The 20,014-nt window shown below is 33.8% G+C and overlaps 1 protein-coding gene across 7 annotated transcripts in view; it reads right to left on the bottom strand.

Annotated features, from left to right (window-relative positions):
* GLMN (glomulin, FKBP associated protein) overlaps positions 1–20,014 on the bottom strand; it is a 35,303-nt gene that overhangs the window by 3,567 nt on the left and 11,722 nt on the right. For 3 of the 7 annotated variants that reach the window (XM_081056161.1, XM_081056160.1, XM_081056162.1), the window contains 9 exons: positions 15,335–15,522; positions 12,936–12,989; positions 11,504–11,534; positions 11,308–11,397; positions 10,044–10,085; positions 9,871–9,944; positions 8,558–8,642; positions 7,945–8,051; positions 6,961–7,024 (listed from right to left, as the gene is read on the bottom strand). In XM_081056161.1, coding sequence (XP_080912287.1) covers positions 6,961–7,024; positions 7,945–8,051; positions 8,558–8,642; positions 9,871–9,944; positions 10,044–10,085; positions 11,308–11,397; positions 11,504–11,534; positions 12,936–12,989; positions 15,335–15,522 — 735 coding nt within the window. Of the gene's footprint in view, positions 1–6,960; positions 7,025–7,458; positions 7,597–7,944; positions 8,052–8,557; positions 8,643–9,870; positions 9,945–10,043; positions 10,086–11,307; positions 11,398–11,503; positions 11,535–12,935; positions 12,990–15,334; positions 15,523–20,014 lie in introns of all 7 variants that reach the window. The other 4 variants (XR_013993785.1, XR_013993786.1, XM_081056163.1 and 1 more) reach the window with 2 other exon arrangements.

Genomic DNA, 20,014 nt, shown 5'->3' with positions numbered 1-20,014 from the left:
TTTTTTAACCTTTTTTCCCTTTACTTCAAAGTTTATAGGTAGAACCTACTATTATTCCCCAATATCACTGATGGCTTTCAAGACTACAAAGATTACTAGTGGCCCTCTGCAGATCAAAACACACTCGAACATAAATGAGACTACAGAGAAAACACCCTTTACAAACACCTCATTTTGTCAAATGTAAACATTTTACCACATTCACTTAAAAAAAGTGAAATATTGAGAGTTGAGAAGAAATATAGGAGTGTTTTTCCTTTATAGCAAATGACTGACAAAATGATTCTTAAATTTGTATAGAAAAGGACCTAGAATAGCCAAAATTTTCTGAAGAACAGAGTTGGCCTACTCACACTACTTGAGTTCAAGACTTACTATAAAGCTACAGTAATCGAGATAGCACGGTAAAAGAACAGATATAGGTCTCAACAGAATAGAGTCCAAAAATAGACCTACCATTGTATGGTAAACTGATTTTTGACAAAAGTATCAAGGCAATTCAACAAGTTGTTAGAATCAAAACAAAAACCCTTAATCCACAGTTCACACTATCTAAAAAAAAATTTACTTGAAATGGATCATAGACCTAAATATAAAATCTAAAACCATAAAACTTTTCTATAAGAAAACCTAGGAGAAAATCTCTGTGGCTTTGGGTTAGGCAAAGATATCTTAGAACCCCAAAAGCATATTATTATATAAAATAATAAAATTGGTAAGTCAGACTTTATCAAATTAAAAATTTTTGCTCTTTGGAAGAAAATATTTATACCTAATAAAGGACAGGAAAAGGTTTCCTTTTAAAAAAGTTGTTCTAAGCTGAAAATTTTTTCTTTCACTTTTTCACTTTTACTTAGTAATAGAAATTCTTTGAAATCTTATTCCTAAAATGATGATAAAAGTTTTATAGTCACTCTTTGGTGTAAATGAACTAAATTTCACCAATTCTCTTCGGCCAACGAGTTTGACCTAATTACTGATACAGGATTTTAAAAAACATTTTATCAAACATTTTTTCTTGAATGTTTTAAATTTCTCCTTTAGAAAGTAATGATTAAAAGTTTATAACAGAGAAATGTATAACAGAGATGTAATAATATATCTAATTTTATTATATTTAGACTATATTCATTAACATTCTAGTCATTAATTTCAGGATCATATATTAGTTAAAGGGATTACATTTAAGCTTTCCTTCTATATATAAAAATAGTCTTTTGCAACCCACAGACAAGTTTAACATATTGAAATATAAAATTATGTTTCCTCTATAGTTTCAAATTTCCTTTCTTAGGCATACCAGAAAATCAGACATGATAGTTTTGCTACTCAAATATTATCTTTGAAATACGTCAAATGAGATTGCTTTTTAACTAGAAAAAGATTAATATTATTGCTGAGTTCATATGCCATTCCTAGAACTTTCCATAAGAACAATAAATGAACTTTGATATAACAATGGTCATGCTTAGCTCTGATCAACTGAAAAAAAGTTTCAAGAGTTTGGCTACTCAGTGAACATTTAAAATAAACAAAAAGGTTATGAAAATAATTTGCTTGTAGAATTTGACAATTTTACAGACAAGCAGTGAAATTTAGCTTCACAATTACCGTGTTTCCCCCAAAATAAGACCTAGCTGGACAATCAGCTCTAATGCATCTTTTGGAGCAAACGTTAATTTAAGACTCGGTCTTATTTTATTATAAGACCTGGTATATATTATAATTAATATAATATAAAATATAATACCAGGTCCTATATTAATTTTAGACAGGGTACATTGCAATAGTGAATTAAGAATGTGAACTCTGGGACACTGCCCAAGTTCACAAACTGGCTGTTCAACTAAGTAACTTTCAGCAACTTATACTTCCCTCACTATGCCTCCATTTCCTCATCTGTAAAATGAAGAAAACAGTAATACTTATCTTGTAGGAGGATTAAATGCATTAATACATGCTTAAAGCACAATTTGGCATATGTCTCTCAATAAATATGTTAACCATTAGCATCATCATCATTATTATATATTAAGTTTCCATATATGTCTTTTTTTAGGCTATTATATTTCATTGGCCAATCTATCCAATCTAACCCTCCCTGTGGTAATAATACCACACTAAATTACTGTGGCTTTGTAATATATTATGATATCTGGCAAGGCAAGTTCCCCTCCACACACCTTGTTCTTCAAAATTGTCGTGGCTATTCTTGACCCTTATTTGCTCCATGTGAAACTTAACAATCAACCCATCAAATTCTATTTTAAAAAACCAATTAGTATTTTCATTTGAATTATATGAATTTTTTAAAACTTTAAGTGTGTTTTTCCAGGACCCATCAGCTCCAAATCAAGTAGTTGTTTCTATCTAGTTGTGGAGGGGGCAGCTCACAGTGGCCCATGTGGGGATCGAGCTGGCAACCTTGTTGTTAAGAGAGAGCACTGCGCTCTAACCAACTGAGCTAACTACCACCCCTATATTTAATTTTTTAATTAATTTGAAAAGAACTGACAACTTTAAGATACCGAGTCTTTCCATCTACATACATCAATTCTCTATTTATGCCTTTTTATATCTTTCTATAGTGTTATAATTTTCTCCATAAAGTGTTATACATTTGTACATGTTTTCCTAAGTATATCTCTTATTTCTGAATTGTAAATGATAAGTTAGATTTTCTAGTTGACTAAGAATTTTTATCATATTACATTTTGAATGTATAAAATGTTTTTTCTGTAGCTATTGAGAAGCTCAAGTATTTACTTTAATGTATGAATTACATTAACCTTCCATTACTGGAAATCCAACTTAGTCCTATTACTTAAAAAAATTTTTTTTGCTAGATTTGGCTTGGTAATACCAGTGTCTGTATTGGTAAGTGAGTTAGCCTATATAATCTTCCTTCAGCATACTATTCTTGTGTCTTTCAGTATTAAGGTCATATCTTACTAAATAGACTCCTCACATTAGTTACAACTATTCTTTTTCTAGTTTTCGCAACATTTTATATAAAATTTGAGTATCTGTTTCTTGAAATTATGGTAAAATAATCTGACCTTGTGATGTCTCGTAGACTGTTTATGGCAGTCTTATTAAGTTATACTTTCCCCAAAATTCCATTTCTTTGAAGTTTTCAAATTAACTGGTATGTTTAAATGGAATTTTCATACTATTTTTCAAGCTGCACTGTATTTATACTTATACTCCCCTTTTAATTAACATATTGTCTTCATAAATTTTTTATATCAATCTTGCCAGAAACTCATTAATTTCACATTCTTTTCTAATACAAACATTTAAAGCCACTTAGCTACATCCCACAAGTTTTAATATATAGTATTTCATTATCATTCAGTTCTAAAGTTATTATTCTTTTATCATATATAAATATCTCAAAATATTTTATTCATAATTCATAATATATAGAAGTTCTCAAACTTCACTAAGTTAAAAATGTAGATTTCTGTCCTTTACTCAGAGGCTTTCATTGGTGAGGTTTGGGGCTGCGCCCGGTAATTTGCATTTATAAATACATTTTAAAAAACCCAGGTGATTTTCATTAAGGTCATATATTGAGAAACAATGATCTAGAATGGCTCTGTCCAATGCCAATGAGGAACTGAATTTTTAATTAAAATTTAAAAAATTAAAATCTAAATAGTTACATGTGGTTACCTTATACTGCACTGGACAGTGCAAATCTAGGAAGTCTCTATTAAGACCTTAGTTGTTTTTAATGGCAATAATTTAATACAGAGCCCATAATCATAAAACTTAAATAAAAACCTGTGCCGAAACTAGGCTAAAGAAAATTTGTTGCCCATTATGTTCAGCATAATTCCACAAATCTTTCATATGATGAACAACAGTAATATTTTTAGAAGGATGTAGGAGTGAAGAAGCTATATATAAGACTATTTTCTCTCTTACATTAAGGTTACTGGAGCTTTAAAAAAATTACAAAGAAAATCATTTTAAGATTCATTTCATCTCCAATGTCTAGAAAAAGTAACTTTTTGAAATATTCACAAATGCTTCCTTTTAATTTTATACCCAAGTAGTCACACTGATGGAGTAGTTTTGAAATCTTTTCAGTTCTAAAGCTTAACTATACATTTCTGTAGCCTGTCTCACAAAAGGAAGACTAGGCAGTTCTATGCTGCAATGAAATTTACTGTCAAAACAGACAGGGACCATGCAAAGGAGAGTCAACCATGATAATGAAAAAAAAAACCAAGAAGGAAATGAGTAAGACCCAGTTTTCCCCTTTCTCCTAATCTGTATATGACTTCTTATTTAGGAAGTACTACTGCAGAACTTTTGTCACTTGTAATATTAAGTAACATTTATCACCTGAAGTCATTTGGCTCTGCAAATGACACCCAAGGGATATATTTTAATCTTGGAGAAAGAAACAATTTAAATGAGAATCCAAAAATATGGATTATATAGAATTATATGTATGTGTATGAATGCCAGATATTTAGTTTTTTCCTAAATGAAAAGCATATATGCATATATTACATAATTCAGTATTTTTAAATTCCTGATACTTTGTGGCTTTTATAATCTCACAATGCTTCCCTTAACCCTATGTTCATTCTATATATTACAATCACAACTTATTTAAGAAAACGAATGGGTAAGCAGGCAGATGAGAAAGGATAGGACAGAAGGTGAGGGAAAAAATATACACCTTTCTGGTTGCTTTTCAGCTCCTGCTCTGACTACCCTGTTAGCACACTTAACTGCTCAAAAACAGGTACTGGTAGGAGTCCTTCTTAATAAAACTACCCACAATTCAGCATCACTAGACTACCTTTTAGTTTTTCCTTCAACCAAAATTTCTAGAACTCAGAAGCTGTCATTTTTTGATTAACCACAGCAAACAGATTTGCTTCTCATTTATACACATAACCTGTTATAACTGTACTTGGGAGAAATACTTCCAAAATGAACAGGCTCTTAAGTTGCCTGAAAGATATCAGGTTGCCATCTTGGACAGGATTTTTTTGCTAATTTCCTTGTATAATTCTTATGGTAACTTGCATGACAATAATACTTTGGAATATTTGACCCTTAAGAAAAAATTTTAAAACCATTAAATAAGAAAACAATCTTATAAGCTGGTTATAGCCTTTTCTTCACCATATAATGTTCAAACCAAATAAAAAAGTGAGGCATTAGCTGTGAATATCATAGCTGACATTGTATAGTGTTAAACTTCTGTCTTCCCTGTTGAGGCTTCGCCTGTAGTACACTGTTTCATACCTGATAAATCTATCAACTCTTAGTCAAGAAGATTCTTTTTCTTCCTGTAAGGCAAATCAGATCATCTCTAAGTATGGCCTTTCCAGATTACTGACAAAGGAAAAACTCATCCCTTAACCTAAGGACACTTTCCTGAAGAAGGGCCTCCACTGGTGCAGAATATTACTTGTTATCTTTTCTACTTTTATCAGAGGCTCCTTTAGGAGTCAGGATTTAGTTTGTGATTCAAAGGTCTTGGCCACTCGGTGTATGTCCTTGATGCCAGTTAAAGATCCTTTCTGTACCTACATTACTTATGAAAGGTAAAAAGTTAAGAGTACTGACAGCATTATGAAGAATAAATGACATATAGCACCTGGCCACAATAGTGGTTGCCATTAGAGGGGGGTAGGAATGGGTGTGGAGTAATGAGTCAGAATTAACTGGGAAAGGAAACAGAAAATTTCTCGTGATAGTAATGTTCTATATTTGATAAGGATTTGGATAATATAGTTCTATGTATTTGTTAAAGCTTGGTCAATGTACATTTAAAATCTTTATTTCATTTTATTTAAATTTTAACTCAAAGAAAAACTATAAACAGATATTAACTCTATTTAATGAAATACAGGCTGAAATACATTTCAGCATGCTGAATGTTTGCAGTTTACCTTGAAATGCGTCAAAAAAGTTTTAAGAGATTAATGGATGGACACATGATAAAAGTAGAGTAAAATGTTAATGGTAGAATCTTGGTGGTAGGTAAATCAATGATCACTGTAAAAGCCTTTCAACTTGGCTGTTATGTTTGAAAAATTTCACAATAAGATGTTAGACAAGAAAAAAGCACCGTGGTACAGAATAAGCACTAGTCAATGATAGCAAATAACTATTTTTGGCTGAAGAGGTCAAATCACTGAATCTATCAAACTTATCAAGAGGGAAGGAAACTGTTACTTTTCTCATAAACTTTTCATTCCAAATCATGATTTACTTAAATTAAAAAGAAAAAGCTCTTCAGCATCCTTATATAAAAGTCAATTTCATTTCTTTTATTACTTTCTAAAAAAAGTAACAGATTAATATCACACGTGATTCAGGTAGTTATAATTAATTCCGATGACACATAGGGAAAGTAACTATTAGAATAGAGGATTAAAAAGCAACTAATTTTACTGCATGACAAATCTCCCTCAGTTTTCTATTTATTGAATACCTCTAATGATACACTATTAAAAACAAATCCAACTTCACACACATTATCCAAAATGTGCTGTTAACAGATTCTGTTAAGTGCTGAAAATGCTTGTTTGTCATGTCTGTTGAGGGGACATCAAATTGTCAGCATTTTATACATCTCAGACTGAAATCATGACTTAAAGATGGAGGCAACTGAACAAGACACCCAAATTTATGTTGAGCCCCAAATGGTTAACTTAGGACCTCTACCTTACCTACATAACAGGTCTAAGCAGTGCTTATAGCAGGAGAGAAGAGCTACAACAGAAAAAGGAAAGAGAAGCGGGATGTGGGATGGTAAGGGCACCTGGGAATTAACTTCAGGTTTCAGGATGATTGTTGGCATTTCTTCCAGCCTTTGTAGCTGGATAAGATGAACTACTGGCTTAAGTAGATATTGATATGAAAATCCAAAACATTCCTTATGCATTTTGAATAGTCAGTTTCTTTTTTAAAAAATTCACTTACTTGACTGTCATTTTCATTATCTTTGATAACCAGATACCTCAATAAATTTAATGAAGCCATTATCCTGTTAATTAAAAATATACAATTTGTTACTTACAGTAGTTTTATAGTCAACAGCAATTTTAATGAAAAAGTAAGCTAAAATCTAGGAGATATATATATATATATATATTTTTTTTTAATTAAAGTTTATGGGGGTGACAATTGTTAGTAAAGTTACATAGATTTCAGGTGTACAATTCTGTAACACATCACCTATATATATCACATTGTGTGTTCACTCTAGGGTGTATTTTTGTAATTATGTTTACCATTAATATACAGTTGACCCTTGAACAATGTGGGGTTTAGGGGTGCCAAACCCTGCGCAGTTCAAAATCTGTGTTAATGTATTCCCTTTAACATATCTTTTGGAGTAGTAATAACTTATCACTCTTGTTCTCAAAGTTCAAAAATACAACTGTGAAAATTTTTTTTTCTTCAAGGAAGCCTTGTTACCTTTAATATTTGAGAGTATCATCTCTTGCTTCCTGAATTTTAAGATTCCTTTTATAAATGCTTACAACCATTTCTCAACATCCATTTTAGTATACTGAAAGTGACATTACATGTTCTATGTGAAAAAAAAATGATGTTCTGGAAAACAAAACAATAAAACCTAAATACATGCTTTTTGTAAGTTATACACATGAAATTCTTAGTTTTTAGTCACCAATGATGTAGTTGCAAACCTCTACAAGCTACACTGCAATGCTGCTCATGCCAAAGGTACCAAATCATACTGTTGGTCATAGTTCTGAAAAGAAGCATTTTTTATTTTGTTTTTACATAGCATCTAATTACTTAAATATGAAAATCTTTATGTAATTTTATGAATTAACCACAGATCATAAAATCACAGGAAAATACTCATACATTTTATTACTTTAACTTCCCTATTTTATTGTCAATTTACTATGTGAATGTTAGTAATGATTGCCTCACCTATCTGAATTTTGCAGTAGATCTGTTTCAGCACCCTCTGGGAGAAAGAGTACCAAATCTAGAAGGGAAATCAGCTGTGGTCCTGTAAACCATTTGTTATATGTTCTCTGAAAAGCAAAAGAAAAATTGACAAAGGCTTTAAATAATAGCTTAATAAATTCATGTGTTTTCTATTACCTTGATACTACAAAAAAAAATACTACACATTTAAAATATATTTTTTTAACTTTAATTTCCATTGTATCTTTCACTATTTCCAGATTACTGGAACAAACTGCCAGGTTGTGAACACTGGGGCATTCTCTCTCTCTGTTTTCTATATGGAATTACTGAGTATTCACAAACAGATTAGACTCAGTTTCCATTAATATTTCAAAAGGATATGATGAAACGAAAAGAACTCATATCATCAGCACAAAGAATATAACAAATCTATAGTTAACAAAATTTCAAAATTCAGATTTTTAAAAAAGCAGTAGAAATGAGGAAAAAATACACTCTAATATGAGACAGAAAAAATCTATAGGGCAAAAATCCACATTAATGTATTCCAGCAATGAATAAATATGTCCTACAAATAAATTGATAATTAATACCTTAGCTATGGTCTTACCTTTAATGATATGTCAATTTGATTTTTGATATTTTGAATAATAAAGGCCTCCACACCTGAGTGGTTACTTGTATTCAATAAGCACCTTGAAAGCAAAATTACATACATTTGAAAATATTCTGAACTGTATTATAATTAAATGATGATGCAAGTTTTACAAATTCATATGGGCTATAAGTTATTTCTAAGAATACAAAAACCAGTGAAGACAATTAGCAAGATAATCAACCAATTACAAAGTCACCTATTACGGTTACTGATCACTAACTAGCAAATTCTATTTTAACTGGATTTTTCCAACCAGAAATTTCTATTAAACTAAATTTAAACATTTTTATGCATATTGTTGCAATGATTTAACATGGCCAGAATGGGCACTACTATAAAAGCCTAAAAACTCCCCAAATTATTCTCTGTGAAAGGATACTAATCTGGTTAAACAAACTTAGTTGCAAAAAAAAGGAGACTCAACATTTCTAGCTTAAGAAAAAAGGGTGATTTTTTGGTAGGATTACAGGTAGATCAGAACAGGAAAGCAGGTATAAGACCTAAGCATCAAACTGAGATTTCATAAACCTGCTCTGACTCTTTCAATAGAAATGAAGAAAAGACAGGATCAAGAGTGCTAGTTCTGGCCAATCCCAAAGAAGGCTTTGTAACCTTTTTTAACTCATTTTTATTAGCTAGGTGTCAAAAAATTAAGATCTGCAGGCCAAATGCATCCTGCTGCCTGTTTTATTGAAACACCCAGAATCACTACACCCACTAATCACTATAAAGATAATTGAGCAGCTGCAACAGAGACTGGCCCATAAAGCCTATACTTACTATTTGGCCTTTTACAGAAAGCTCGCTCTTTAACTCAGAGAGTTGCTTTTCCCCTTAAACAGCACTATTAATAAGCTCTACTATTAACCTAAAGTGAATAGCCTATCAAAGTTGTAACTCCAGAGCCATTAATTTCAACTGTGAATACTGGAGATTATTGACATATGTAAAGTTCTCGCAGTAGTCTTAACAATCACAGTTTAATTTTTTCAGTCTATTTTAATTTTACAGTATTTCAATTAATTGAATGAAATATATACTATTATTCATGTAATCTATATGTGCATATATATGTATCCATAATATTTGATTAACCCTTCTCTATCCATCACAAATAAGAGAACTTATTATAATATGAATTCCAAGTAGAGTTGAATTACATGTGAAAACATACTGAAATACTATAACCTGGAATAATTCAATGGCACTAATTTGTTTTTTAAATCAACCACATACTTTGCAATTAACCATTTCTTGATACCTACCTAAATAACGTATATTTGCCTTGACAATCCAACTTGTTAATATACAGCTGAAGCATAGCTAAACTCTTTTTCCTCTAAAATGGAAGAAATAATATTGTTACATAAACTGAATAAAGATTAATTGTTCATTAAAATGGGTTACAATGAGAAATTTAAAAAAACAACTTACATACCAATGTCTCAACAGGGCAAAGTGTCATTATTTTGACTAAGCCCTAGAAATAAAAACAATTTTTTAATTCAGATGTTAATAGGTTATATTGACTGCAAACAAACAACTATATCATTAATGGTAGATAATAAAAATTCAGAGAAGTGAGGGTAAGAGATTTTAAAATGAAGTAAATTTTTCCCTAAGTCTTCATTCCACTGTTATGTCTATAGGAAGCTAAGTACCGTGTTTCCCTGAAAATAAGATCTAGCCAGACCATCGGCTCTAATGCATCTTTTGGAGCAAAAATTAATATAAAACCCGGTCTTATTTTACTATAAGACTTGGTCTTATAAAATATAATAATATAATACAATATGTAATATAATATAATACCGGGTCTTATTTTACTATAAGACCCAGTCATCAATACAATACAATACAGTACAACACAACACAACACAATACAATACAATACCGGGTCTTATATTTTTTTGCTCCAAAAGATGCATTACAGCTGATGGTCCGGATAGTTCTTATTTTCAGTGAAACACAGTACAATCCATTTTATAAGTGATACTGAGTGGGGCATTACAAAGTGTACATTTAGAAGTGAATGCTAATTTTCAATTATGTCTAGAGTGGCCAAAAAAATCAAACATGTAGAAATATAATCCATCGTTAAAATATTCAGGCTTAATACACTGCCATGTTTTTCTATTTAAATAGTGGAAAAACAAGTTTCCACAATTGACATCCAAGGACCTAGTTGACTATGATAACTAACAAACAGTGCTAGGCAAAATATATCATAGGAGGGAAAAGCAAAATGTCTTTCTAGTAATGAGTGAATGTATGCTGTGATGAAGTCCTTGAGGACTTGAGTTATAATAAAAGAAAAAGAGCTTTATTTCCCAAGGTCCCTACAGAAACAATGTGTTAAAGAAGAAAGTTATGTTTGTCCACTAGATGCTATGCTGTAAACTATGGTAGCCACCAGCCACATAGAGCTATTAAGTTTAAATTAATTTAAATTAAATTTTAAATTCAGTTCCTTAGTCATACTAGCTACATTTCAAGTGTTTAATGTGGCTAGTGGCTTTCATGCTGTACCGCACAGATAATAAAACACTTCCACCATCACACAAAGTTCTATTGGACAGCATGGGACTAGAGTTTTCAAAGAATATGGAGAAGAAAGTGGGAGAGGAGTTTGAAAAGACCTTTACTTAAGTTCAGAATAGGAAAGAGGTTATTTTTAGGACTGGAATACATATTTCACTTACCTGAGGTACGGTAAGAAAACTCTTGATTTCTAAGTAGTGGTGAAGTAGACTATTATCTTCTATTCTCAATAAACCATTTTCCAACAGATCCTACAGATTAAAATATATGCAGAGATACATATATGGTGAAGTCAACAGTTGTTATATGTTGACATTACTGTGTATTTAAATTATGTTGGGTGCAAACAAATCTTACCAATCCTTTGGAGAAAACAGACTCTTCTGTTCTGGAAGAGAATATCAGAATTTATTGACATGATTTTCTAAACTGCTTTAGAATGATTCTTCATTTTAGGAAAAATACCAAAAATTCATTTGACCAAAAACTAAAATTTAAAGACTTTAAAAATATGTATCATTAAGGAGAAATTCCGTAAAAGAACTTAGTCAAAATTCTTAATCCATCTTTCATTTATCTTTTAATTTGGCTACTGACATCAAATCTGACCAAAATCAGCCCACTCAGGGCTTGTTTCCTAGTATCAATTCAATAGATATTCAAACAGCAAGTGCTTAGAAATCAATTATACCTCATATAATATTTTGTATTCCAGTTGATTAATCTGTAAAATCTTTTCAATTATTTTTATACAAAAAATAAGTACTTTCCATTTGTGATAATATTTTTTAAAAGTTTCATAATCATTGTTAAGTAAATATTTAGGATCTGTGGCAAAAACTATCTCAGGCTCCAGGTTCTTATTCTAACCATGTAAATGTTATGTTTTTGGCTCAATGACTAAACAGCTTGGAAATCTTAAGAATATATCAATACATGTTCTCATTGTATGAATATAACAGAAACTAAGTAAAAAGAAATGTAAAAATCATTAAGACATACATAATACAGTAAATTTACAGAGTTAGTAACTACTTGTGACAGGAGACCCTTGGAAATTCCCGCCTTATAGGCCGAGGCTTTGGACATGTGCCATGTTACAAGTCTTCCTTCACCTGGGAAGAGATGGGATTGATAAACTGTCACTAGTGTTCCTATAGGATAGTACTGAAGGCTCTGACTGATCTCAAGAGATAAATTAAACATATTATAAGACAAGGAAACAAAGCATATAGTTTTGCAAAATTCTTAAATTTTTGTCTGGAAAAATTATGCATATCTGTTACTTTGTAATTTTTTAAAAAGAGAAAGCCTTGCTTCTTAGCATCTCAAATGAGAAAAGTTGTTGAATGAGATCAATCAATAATCTAAGTTTTAAAAGGAGGGGTCAAGACACCTTCCTTTTGATGCAGCTCACAGATTGTATCCATGAAGCAAAAACATGGATGAATTGCTTTTATTGACCACCTCTCCTTAGATGGAGGAGGCTACAGTGGGATAGAAGTGTTTTAATTTACTAACTTTTGAAATAAGGGATGAAATCTTAGAAAAAGATGACTTGAAATTCCCTTATAAGACATTATTTTTATATTATCTTGGGTTTAAAATAAGAGATTGTTATAAAACCTTTTTGACTCACTGTCTCTCTTGTGAATATCTGCTTCACTGTTTTATAAAATAACCAATTAATTAATTAGGGCATGGCAAAGAGAAGAGTCTCCCCTTATCTTGACAAGGACTTTTTTTAGTACTACTATTTAGTTCTGAGATGCCATCTAAATGATCTTACCTTTGCAAAAAGACTTCAATATGCCCCATATTAAATTGCAAAAGGTACGATGGGCTAAAATAGAAAAAAAAAATATATACTATATATACTTGTATACACACACACATATAATTTTACAAATTTTATATACATACTATTATAGGTTGAATGGTATACCTCTCAAAAAAGATACGTTGGAATCCTAACCTCCAGTACCTCACCATATGACCTTATTAGGAGATAGGGTCTTTTTTGTTTTTAATTGGAGTAGGAATAGGCAGGAGCAGAACAGGAACCCCCCCCCCCCACTCTGTAAGTAATCAAGTTAAAGTGAGGTCATTAGTGTAAGTCCTAATCCACTATGATTGGCATCCTTATAAAAAAGGGAAACGTGGACAGAGACATGCATACAGGGAGAGGGCCATATGAACATGAAGGCAGATAGGAGTGACGCATCTACAAGCCAAGGAACATCAAGGGTTGCCAGCAAAGCACCAGAAGCTAGAGAAGTGTAGAATAGATTCTACCTCACAGCCCTCAGAAGAAACCAATTCTGCCCCTGACCTCAGACTTCTAGCCTCCAGAACTGTGAGACAATACATTTCAGTTATTTTAAGCTATCCAGTTTGTGGTACTTTGTTATGATAGCCCCAAAACTACTGTATTTTGCCGTGTATAATGCACTCCCGTGTATAATGCACACCCACATTTTAGTAGGCCCAAACTTGCAGGGGGGGAAAATCTTTCGTTTCCATTTTTTAATTCAAATTTTGATATGTTTACATTTAGGTACTTGTTTTTTATATTATAAGGAATTTCAGCATTTATTTTTTTAACATATTGTGGTACAAGAAATTTTATGTAACAAATAATTACAAAACACAAGAGAAGACACAAGGTACAATAAGTTTTATTACCAGCCACAAATTTACGATATTTACCTAGCATAGAAGGCCAAGAACTCTTCGTCGCTGCAACTTTGGCGTTAAGTTCAACAAAAGCAATTATAGTATTCCAGGGTATTATTTTGCAGATATTGCTATTAATTTCTAGTTACACTTTTAACTCATAAGCATAAATAAAAGAATCAAAAACATTTATATAGATACAGAATTATTACTACCCATGTATAATGCACATCCTTATTTTTCCCTCATAAATTTGGACAAAAAGGGTGTATATTATACACAGCAAAATAGGGTAATATACATACCTGAGGCATTTTGGTGGTAGAGTGTGATTAACAGTACAGGCTCTGGGATTTTTAAGACAGAACTGTTTGAATTCCACCTATCCCACTAATTAATTGTATGATTTTGGGTGGTATCTTAATTTGTCTAAGCCTGTTCTTTTCATCTGTAAAGTGAGATAATGCTTCACAGGGTTATTATAAAGATTAGATAATGCATATAAAGCTGTTAGCATAGTATTTAATACATGGTTAACATGCAAGTGGTAGCCATTATTGCAATATTTACATACAAATATATCCCATGTATATTCATACATAAACAAACAGATGTATACAAAGAAGTACACTCAAAGCCTACAAAGCAAATACATAATCCTTATTATAGACTCAAAGTCCCAAAAAGGTGTTGTATTATAAAATTATATATTTATTTTAAAAATAATTTGATAAACTTTATGGGAAAAGAAGGACATGGTCAAGCTAATTATAATAGGAAGATTCAACCTAAACAGGATGGTGATGGAAAACTTTCCTCAGAAAGTGACATCTATGGATAAAGATGGTTCTAAGCACATGCAAAGGCCCTACAGCAGAAAGGTTCATGACACATTGGAACAAGAAACCAAAAGAAGGTCTGTGTTATTAGAGCCTAGTAAACAAGAAAAAAGGTGGCAGAAGGTGAATCAGGACAATCAAGCAAGGACCAGATCATGCATAAGCCTCTCACATGAAGACATTCAGACTTTATTCTTCGAGCAATAAGAAGCCACTGAAGGGTCTTCATTAAGGGACTACTCTTAAAGTTTCACTTTCTAGTGTGTTGAGAATGAGTTGCATCAAAAGGGATTGATAAATGTCCACTCAGAATTATACCAGTACTCTACTGAAAAGATGGTAATTTAGACTACCCTTTGGGTATAACTGGCTGGTTCCCTCCCTTATAACCTAGGGTGGTCCCAACAACTTCAAAACCAAGCCCAGTTGAACACTTTCTGACACTTGACCCAATCATTCCCTTATTTCTATTTTAACACCACCTCCTCCTCTTTCTCTACTTGACTACTACTGACTCTAACAGATTATAGGCAGCATAACTTAAAGAGAGCTTTTGTTTATGCTTAATTCAAAACATATTAGTACACCAGTAAACATATATTTGGACATTAGATAAATGAGTTTGATGATACTGTTTTTAGAATACATGAATAAACCAAACACTACCTCCTACCTTAAGACCATTGGAAGCTGATCAATATTGATGCCCTGTACAAATACTAGATATGCCAGAGAAGCCATAGAGTCTGCTAATTGTTTGTCTTCTTCTTCCTCAAATTCAAGATAATCCCAAGTCCTCTTTTTCCTTCCATGATTAAAAATCATTTTGGGGAAAGGGTGTCCAATTGCTGATAAAATACCCTGTGAAATGGATAAAAAAGGAAGCTCTAGAAGACAGACACTAGTTTGTCCCCCGCCCCGTATTCACATCCTGCATGAGCCCCTCCTTTTGAGTGTGGGTGGAACCTGTGAGGCTTGCTTCTAACCAACAGAATATGGTAAGATGCCACCCCACGATTACATTAGATTATACACAGAGACCAGGGAATTTCTGCAGATGTAATTAAGGTACCAACAAATTGATTCTGAGTTATTGAGAAGGGAGACTAGGTGGACCTGTCTCAATCAGGTAGGTTTTAAGAGGGTCCAGGCCTTCTTTGACAGTCAGAAACTCACTCCTGCTGGCTTTAAAGAACCGCCATGTTATGAGAGGGCCTATGGAGAAGGCTGTGTGGCAAAGAACTACAGGCAGCCTCCATGAGCTGAAAGTGGGCCCAGCCACAGCCAGCAAAAAAATGGGGACCTCAATCCTATTTCAAGGAGATAAATTTTGCCAACAACCTGAAGGAAGTGAATAGGAAGATGAAAAAGTTCTGGAGATGGATGGTGGTAATGGTTGCACAGCAATCTGAATGTACTTAATGCCACTGAACTGTATACTTAAAAATGGTTAAAATGGTACACTTTAGGTTGTGTATATTTTATCACAATTTTTTAAAAAAGTGCTTCAGGAAGAAAAGGGCAAAAAAGAAAAAAGAAAAAAAGTGCTTCAGAGATATCTGAGAGCAATCCAAAAATGTGAGACATAAAAATATCATGAAATGATAGTTAACAACTCAGATGAAGAGTACTCGAGGAACAATTCTCCACTGACCACTGTCGGCCTAGAGTGGGCAAGAGGAATACTGGTCAGTGGCAGCGAAGGTTGAGGAAACAGTGCTGGTATCTCAGGTCATAGGGGCTCTTGTGTCATAAGAGGGAGAAGCATCCTGCATGAGTGGACAGAAATACAGTTTTATCTCTTTTTACTAAGGAGGGAAAGAGAGAGAGAGAGAGACTCGGGAAATATAAGGTCACTCCTATGCCTCTTACACTATTTCTAAGACTAGTATACGAGAAAGCATCTGACCTTCAGAATCCAATGGAATTGATAGGAGTTTTGGTTCTACCGCGTACTAGCTGTGAGACACTGAATGAGTTACTTAACCTCTCTAACGCATCAGTTTCCTTATCTAGAAAATGACACAATACCTATGTCAAATATTTACTGAGAAGCTCCACAAAAAAAGTGTAAGAAAGTTAAGCACAAAAACTACTATATAGAAGTCAAAAGGGAATGACAAAAACAGCTTAATCAGAATGAATAACTTCCACATATTCACTTATTCTATAAATAAGTGACATTGTAGGGAATTACAAAGTCAAGTAAAACTTTGCCAGCCTTCAGGGAGTTAAAAATCTGCTGATCCCAGATGGCTCCATTAGTCATTTCAGCACACAAAAGGAAGCATGGAAAATCATCACCAGAGAGTGTTATTCAGCTACCGGACGCTAAATATATACGACTGTACTGATTTTCAAAGCTATCACACAAAAAGTTTATACAGGCTCCAAATGTCTTCTTAATCATGAAGCTCCGTTTCTTCATTCAGCCAGTGCTATGTGTTTTTTCCCAGAGTAAGGTTAGCGTCTTTAAAAATCACCATATAGGTATAACGAGACTCTGCAGTGCTGCTCTGGATATCTAGGGTCCACTGTGTTCAAATCAGGGCCTTCACTGTCTGTCCACACACCATCCAGCAGTCTTGCTCAGACCCAGGACATACCTGCCACTCTACAATTTCTCATGGCAACCTCTGCCCTTTTAGAAACGTTCCTATGTGGCAGCCCTTGAGGCATTCAGCAGTTCTACACCAAAACAACTTGTGCCAAAGGAGGGATGGCTGAGGCCATCAATCTCAAGCACCCCACTCTTACCTGTACAGAATAGAACATAGAACAGAAAGCACCTCCTCACTTCATCTCCTACCTGATTTCACCTTTCCTTCTTTACTGCTTTGCGCTTCCGCATTGCTGGCTCTTTCTACTTACAATGCTCCTTGCATTGAGATCTTAGGAACTTTCCCCTACACCCCAGCCTCTGTATTGGATGCTTGCTTGCTCTATCTCGCTGATTTAATTCAACCTGACTGATTTCTGGTGGGAGCTTCTTTCCGTGGGTAAGGATGTTCTGGGTAAAGGTTTAGGATTATTTTGGTTCCTCCTGCATTTTCAAGGAAAAGCACATTTTTCCCTTGAGGCAGATGCCATAATGCTCTTTATTTGTCCTTTTTCTTTATCGTATACTGACTTCCTGGTAATTTCCCCACATTCACTGAAGACTTTGGTGTCTGTTCACAATCTTTACCTCTATCCAACTCGTGCTATAATTCTGGGAAAGTTGGATGTTGGTGTAGATAACTCCTCTACAGGCCTGCCTCACGGTTCTTGATTTCTAAATTCTAGTGACTTTAACTTCTAATCCATTTCAACACCAAATTCCACTCTGGATCTCTGTCAGCATTTGGAGCTATGCCATTTTAGATACCTAAACTCCAATATCTCATTTTCTTACTACAACCTTTTATCCTATCTCTCCTACCAACCTGCTTTTCTCCCCTGACTTCTCTAGTTCTGTGATCTCTTCATTTTTACCTACCCATCTATGCCATCCCAACTTCCCTTTTTTCCCTGACCAACCAATGCACTATTGGTCATTTGAACTATCTGCACCCTATATTTCCTCTAGCTGCATCTATCCAATAAAATGCCAGCTTTGGAAAGACAGCTATACTCCATCTTCTCTACTACACACAGGTAGCAGAGTGTAGAAAAATCACACAACAATACAGACTGTTATCACGACAGTGGAGTCTCCTGAGTGCCCAGCACTAATGATTCATGCTTTCCTGGTCTTCCACCATCTCTTTCCTTTCCCCTCAGTATTACAAATCTCTACCAATTTCCTAAAGCCCCTTATTCAATCCCCATTTCTACCTCCTCATTCTGAAGAGCTCTCCTTCACCTAGAAATCTGAGGCCAGTGGGTCTGATTCCCCTGAATTATATTCCATTCCTGCTACAAATTTCTCTATGTGCATACCCACTCTTACCTCCTCCTCTCAGGTGGCCTCGATCCTCTGCCCAGCTGTCTGCTCCTCCAGCCACATTATTTCAGTTATCCCAGAAAATGTCCCTTTTCTCCTCCAATGGTTCCCACTCCTTCAACCTGTAAACATTCCAAGCCTCTCTATCTCCCTCATTACCTTCCTACCCTAAGCTCATGTCTTCTAGCCTCTCTTCTTCCTTACTCTTCCAAACTCTTTTAAAGAATAGCTTATACTAGTCATCTCCGTTTTCTCATTTTTCATGCACTCCTTTAACCACTCCACTGATTTTTGTCTCTAACACTCCACTCAAACTGTTCTTCCTAAGATTACCAATGCCATCTTACTTCCTATATCCAATGGATACTTTTCAACCCCTGCTACAGGATTGAACAGTATCAATCACTTCTTTCTTTCTGAAATTCTACTACCCTGTTTCTCTGATATTTCTACCACCTCTCTGACTGTTCTTCCTTGGTCCCTTTGGTGGGCTCATCTTAAGTGCTGGTACTCTGTAGGTTTCTGTCCTGAGCCTTTTTCTCATTTATTTACCTCTTTAGGTGGTATCACCCACTCTTATTCAAAATTTCCTCCTTAAAACCTACTCTCTCTGGGTATTAGAAATGTATTAAGAAATTATTGTTAATCTTGTTAGGTGTCATAATGGCATGTGGTTATGTTTTTTTAAAAAGTCCTTACCAATTAGAGAAGCATACTTAAAGACTTATGGATGAAATGAAATATCTAGGACTTGCTATAAAATACTTCGGCAGAAAAAGAGGATCAAATAAGACTGGCAAAATGTTAATAATTGTTAAAGCTGGGTGATGGGTACATGAGGGTGCATTATACTGCTCTCTCTCCTTTTCTGAATGCTTTAAAAAATTTCCCTAATTAAAAAAAAATGTTTTAAAGCACAAAATTCCCTTGTTCTTTGCTGTATTCTCTATTTCAGTTACTGGTGCCTTCATCTGCCCAGTTACCCAAGCAAAAACCTTATCCATGACTGGACCTTGTAACTATTCTAAATTCAATCAATAACCAAATTTTGTTAATTTTACCTACTATCAAGTTCTCAAATTTGCCCTCTTCTCTTCATCTCCACCCCCATATCATATTCAGGCTCCTCTCATCATTTAACCAAAAGACACCTAACGGGTCTCCCTACTTCCAATCTTATCTCGGTTAAGGACATCCTCCATTAAAGTGATGAATCCAAAACACAGTTCCATCACATCGCTCCCAGGCTTAAAATTCTTTAACTATTTCCAACTTTCATAGCCATCTTCTCAAAATAGGGTACATATATCATATAAGATGGTGTTTATCCTGTATTCAGGGGATTATACTGTAGCATTGGCAACAATGAAGAGGCCCCAGACTCTTATGTGCACCCCTCCCTCATCACTCAGCCTCTTCACTATCTTG

The sequence above is a fragment of the Rhinolophus hipposideros genome (genome assembly GCF_964194185.1).
Source record: "Rhinolophus hipposideros genome assembly, chromosome: 8".
Taxonomy (NCBI): Eukaryota; Metazoa; Chordata; class Mammalia; order Chiroptera; family Rhinolophidae; genus Rhinolophus; species Rhinolophus hipposideros.
The sequence above is the reverse complement of the archived record's forward strand: the minus strand, read 5'-3'. Positions and strand labels throughout refer to the sequence as shown.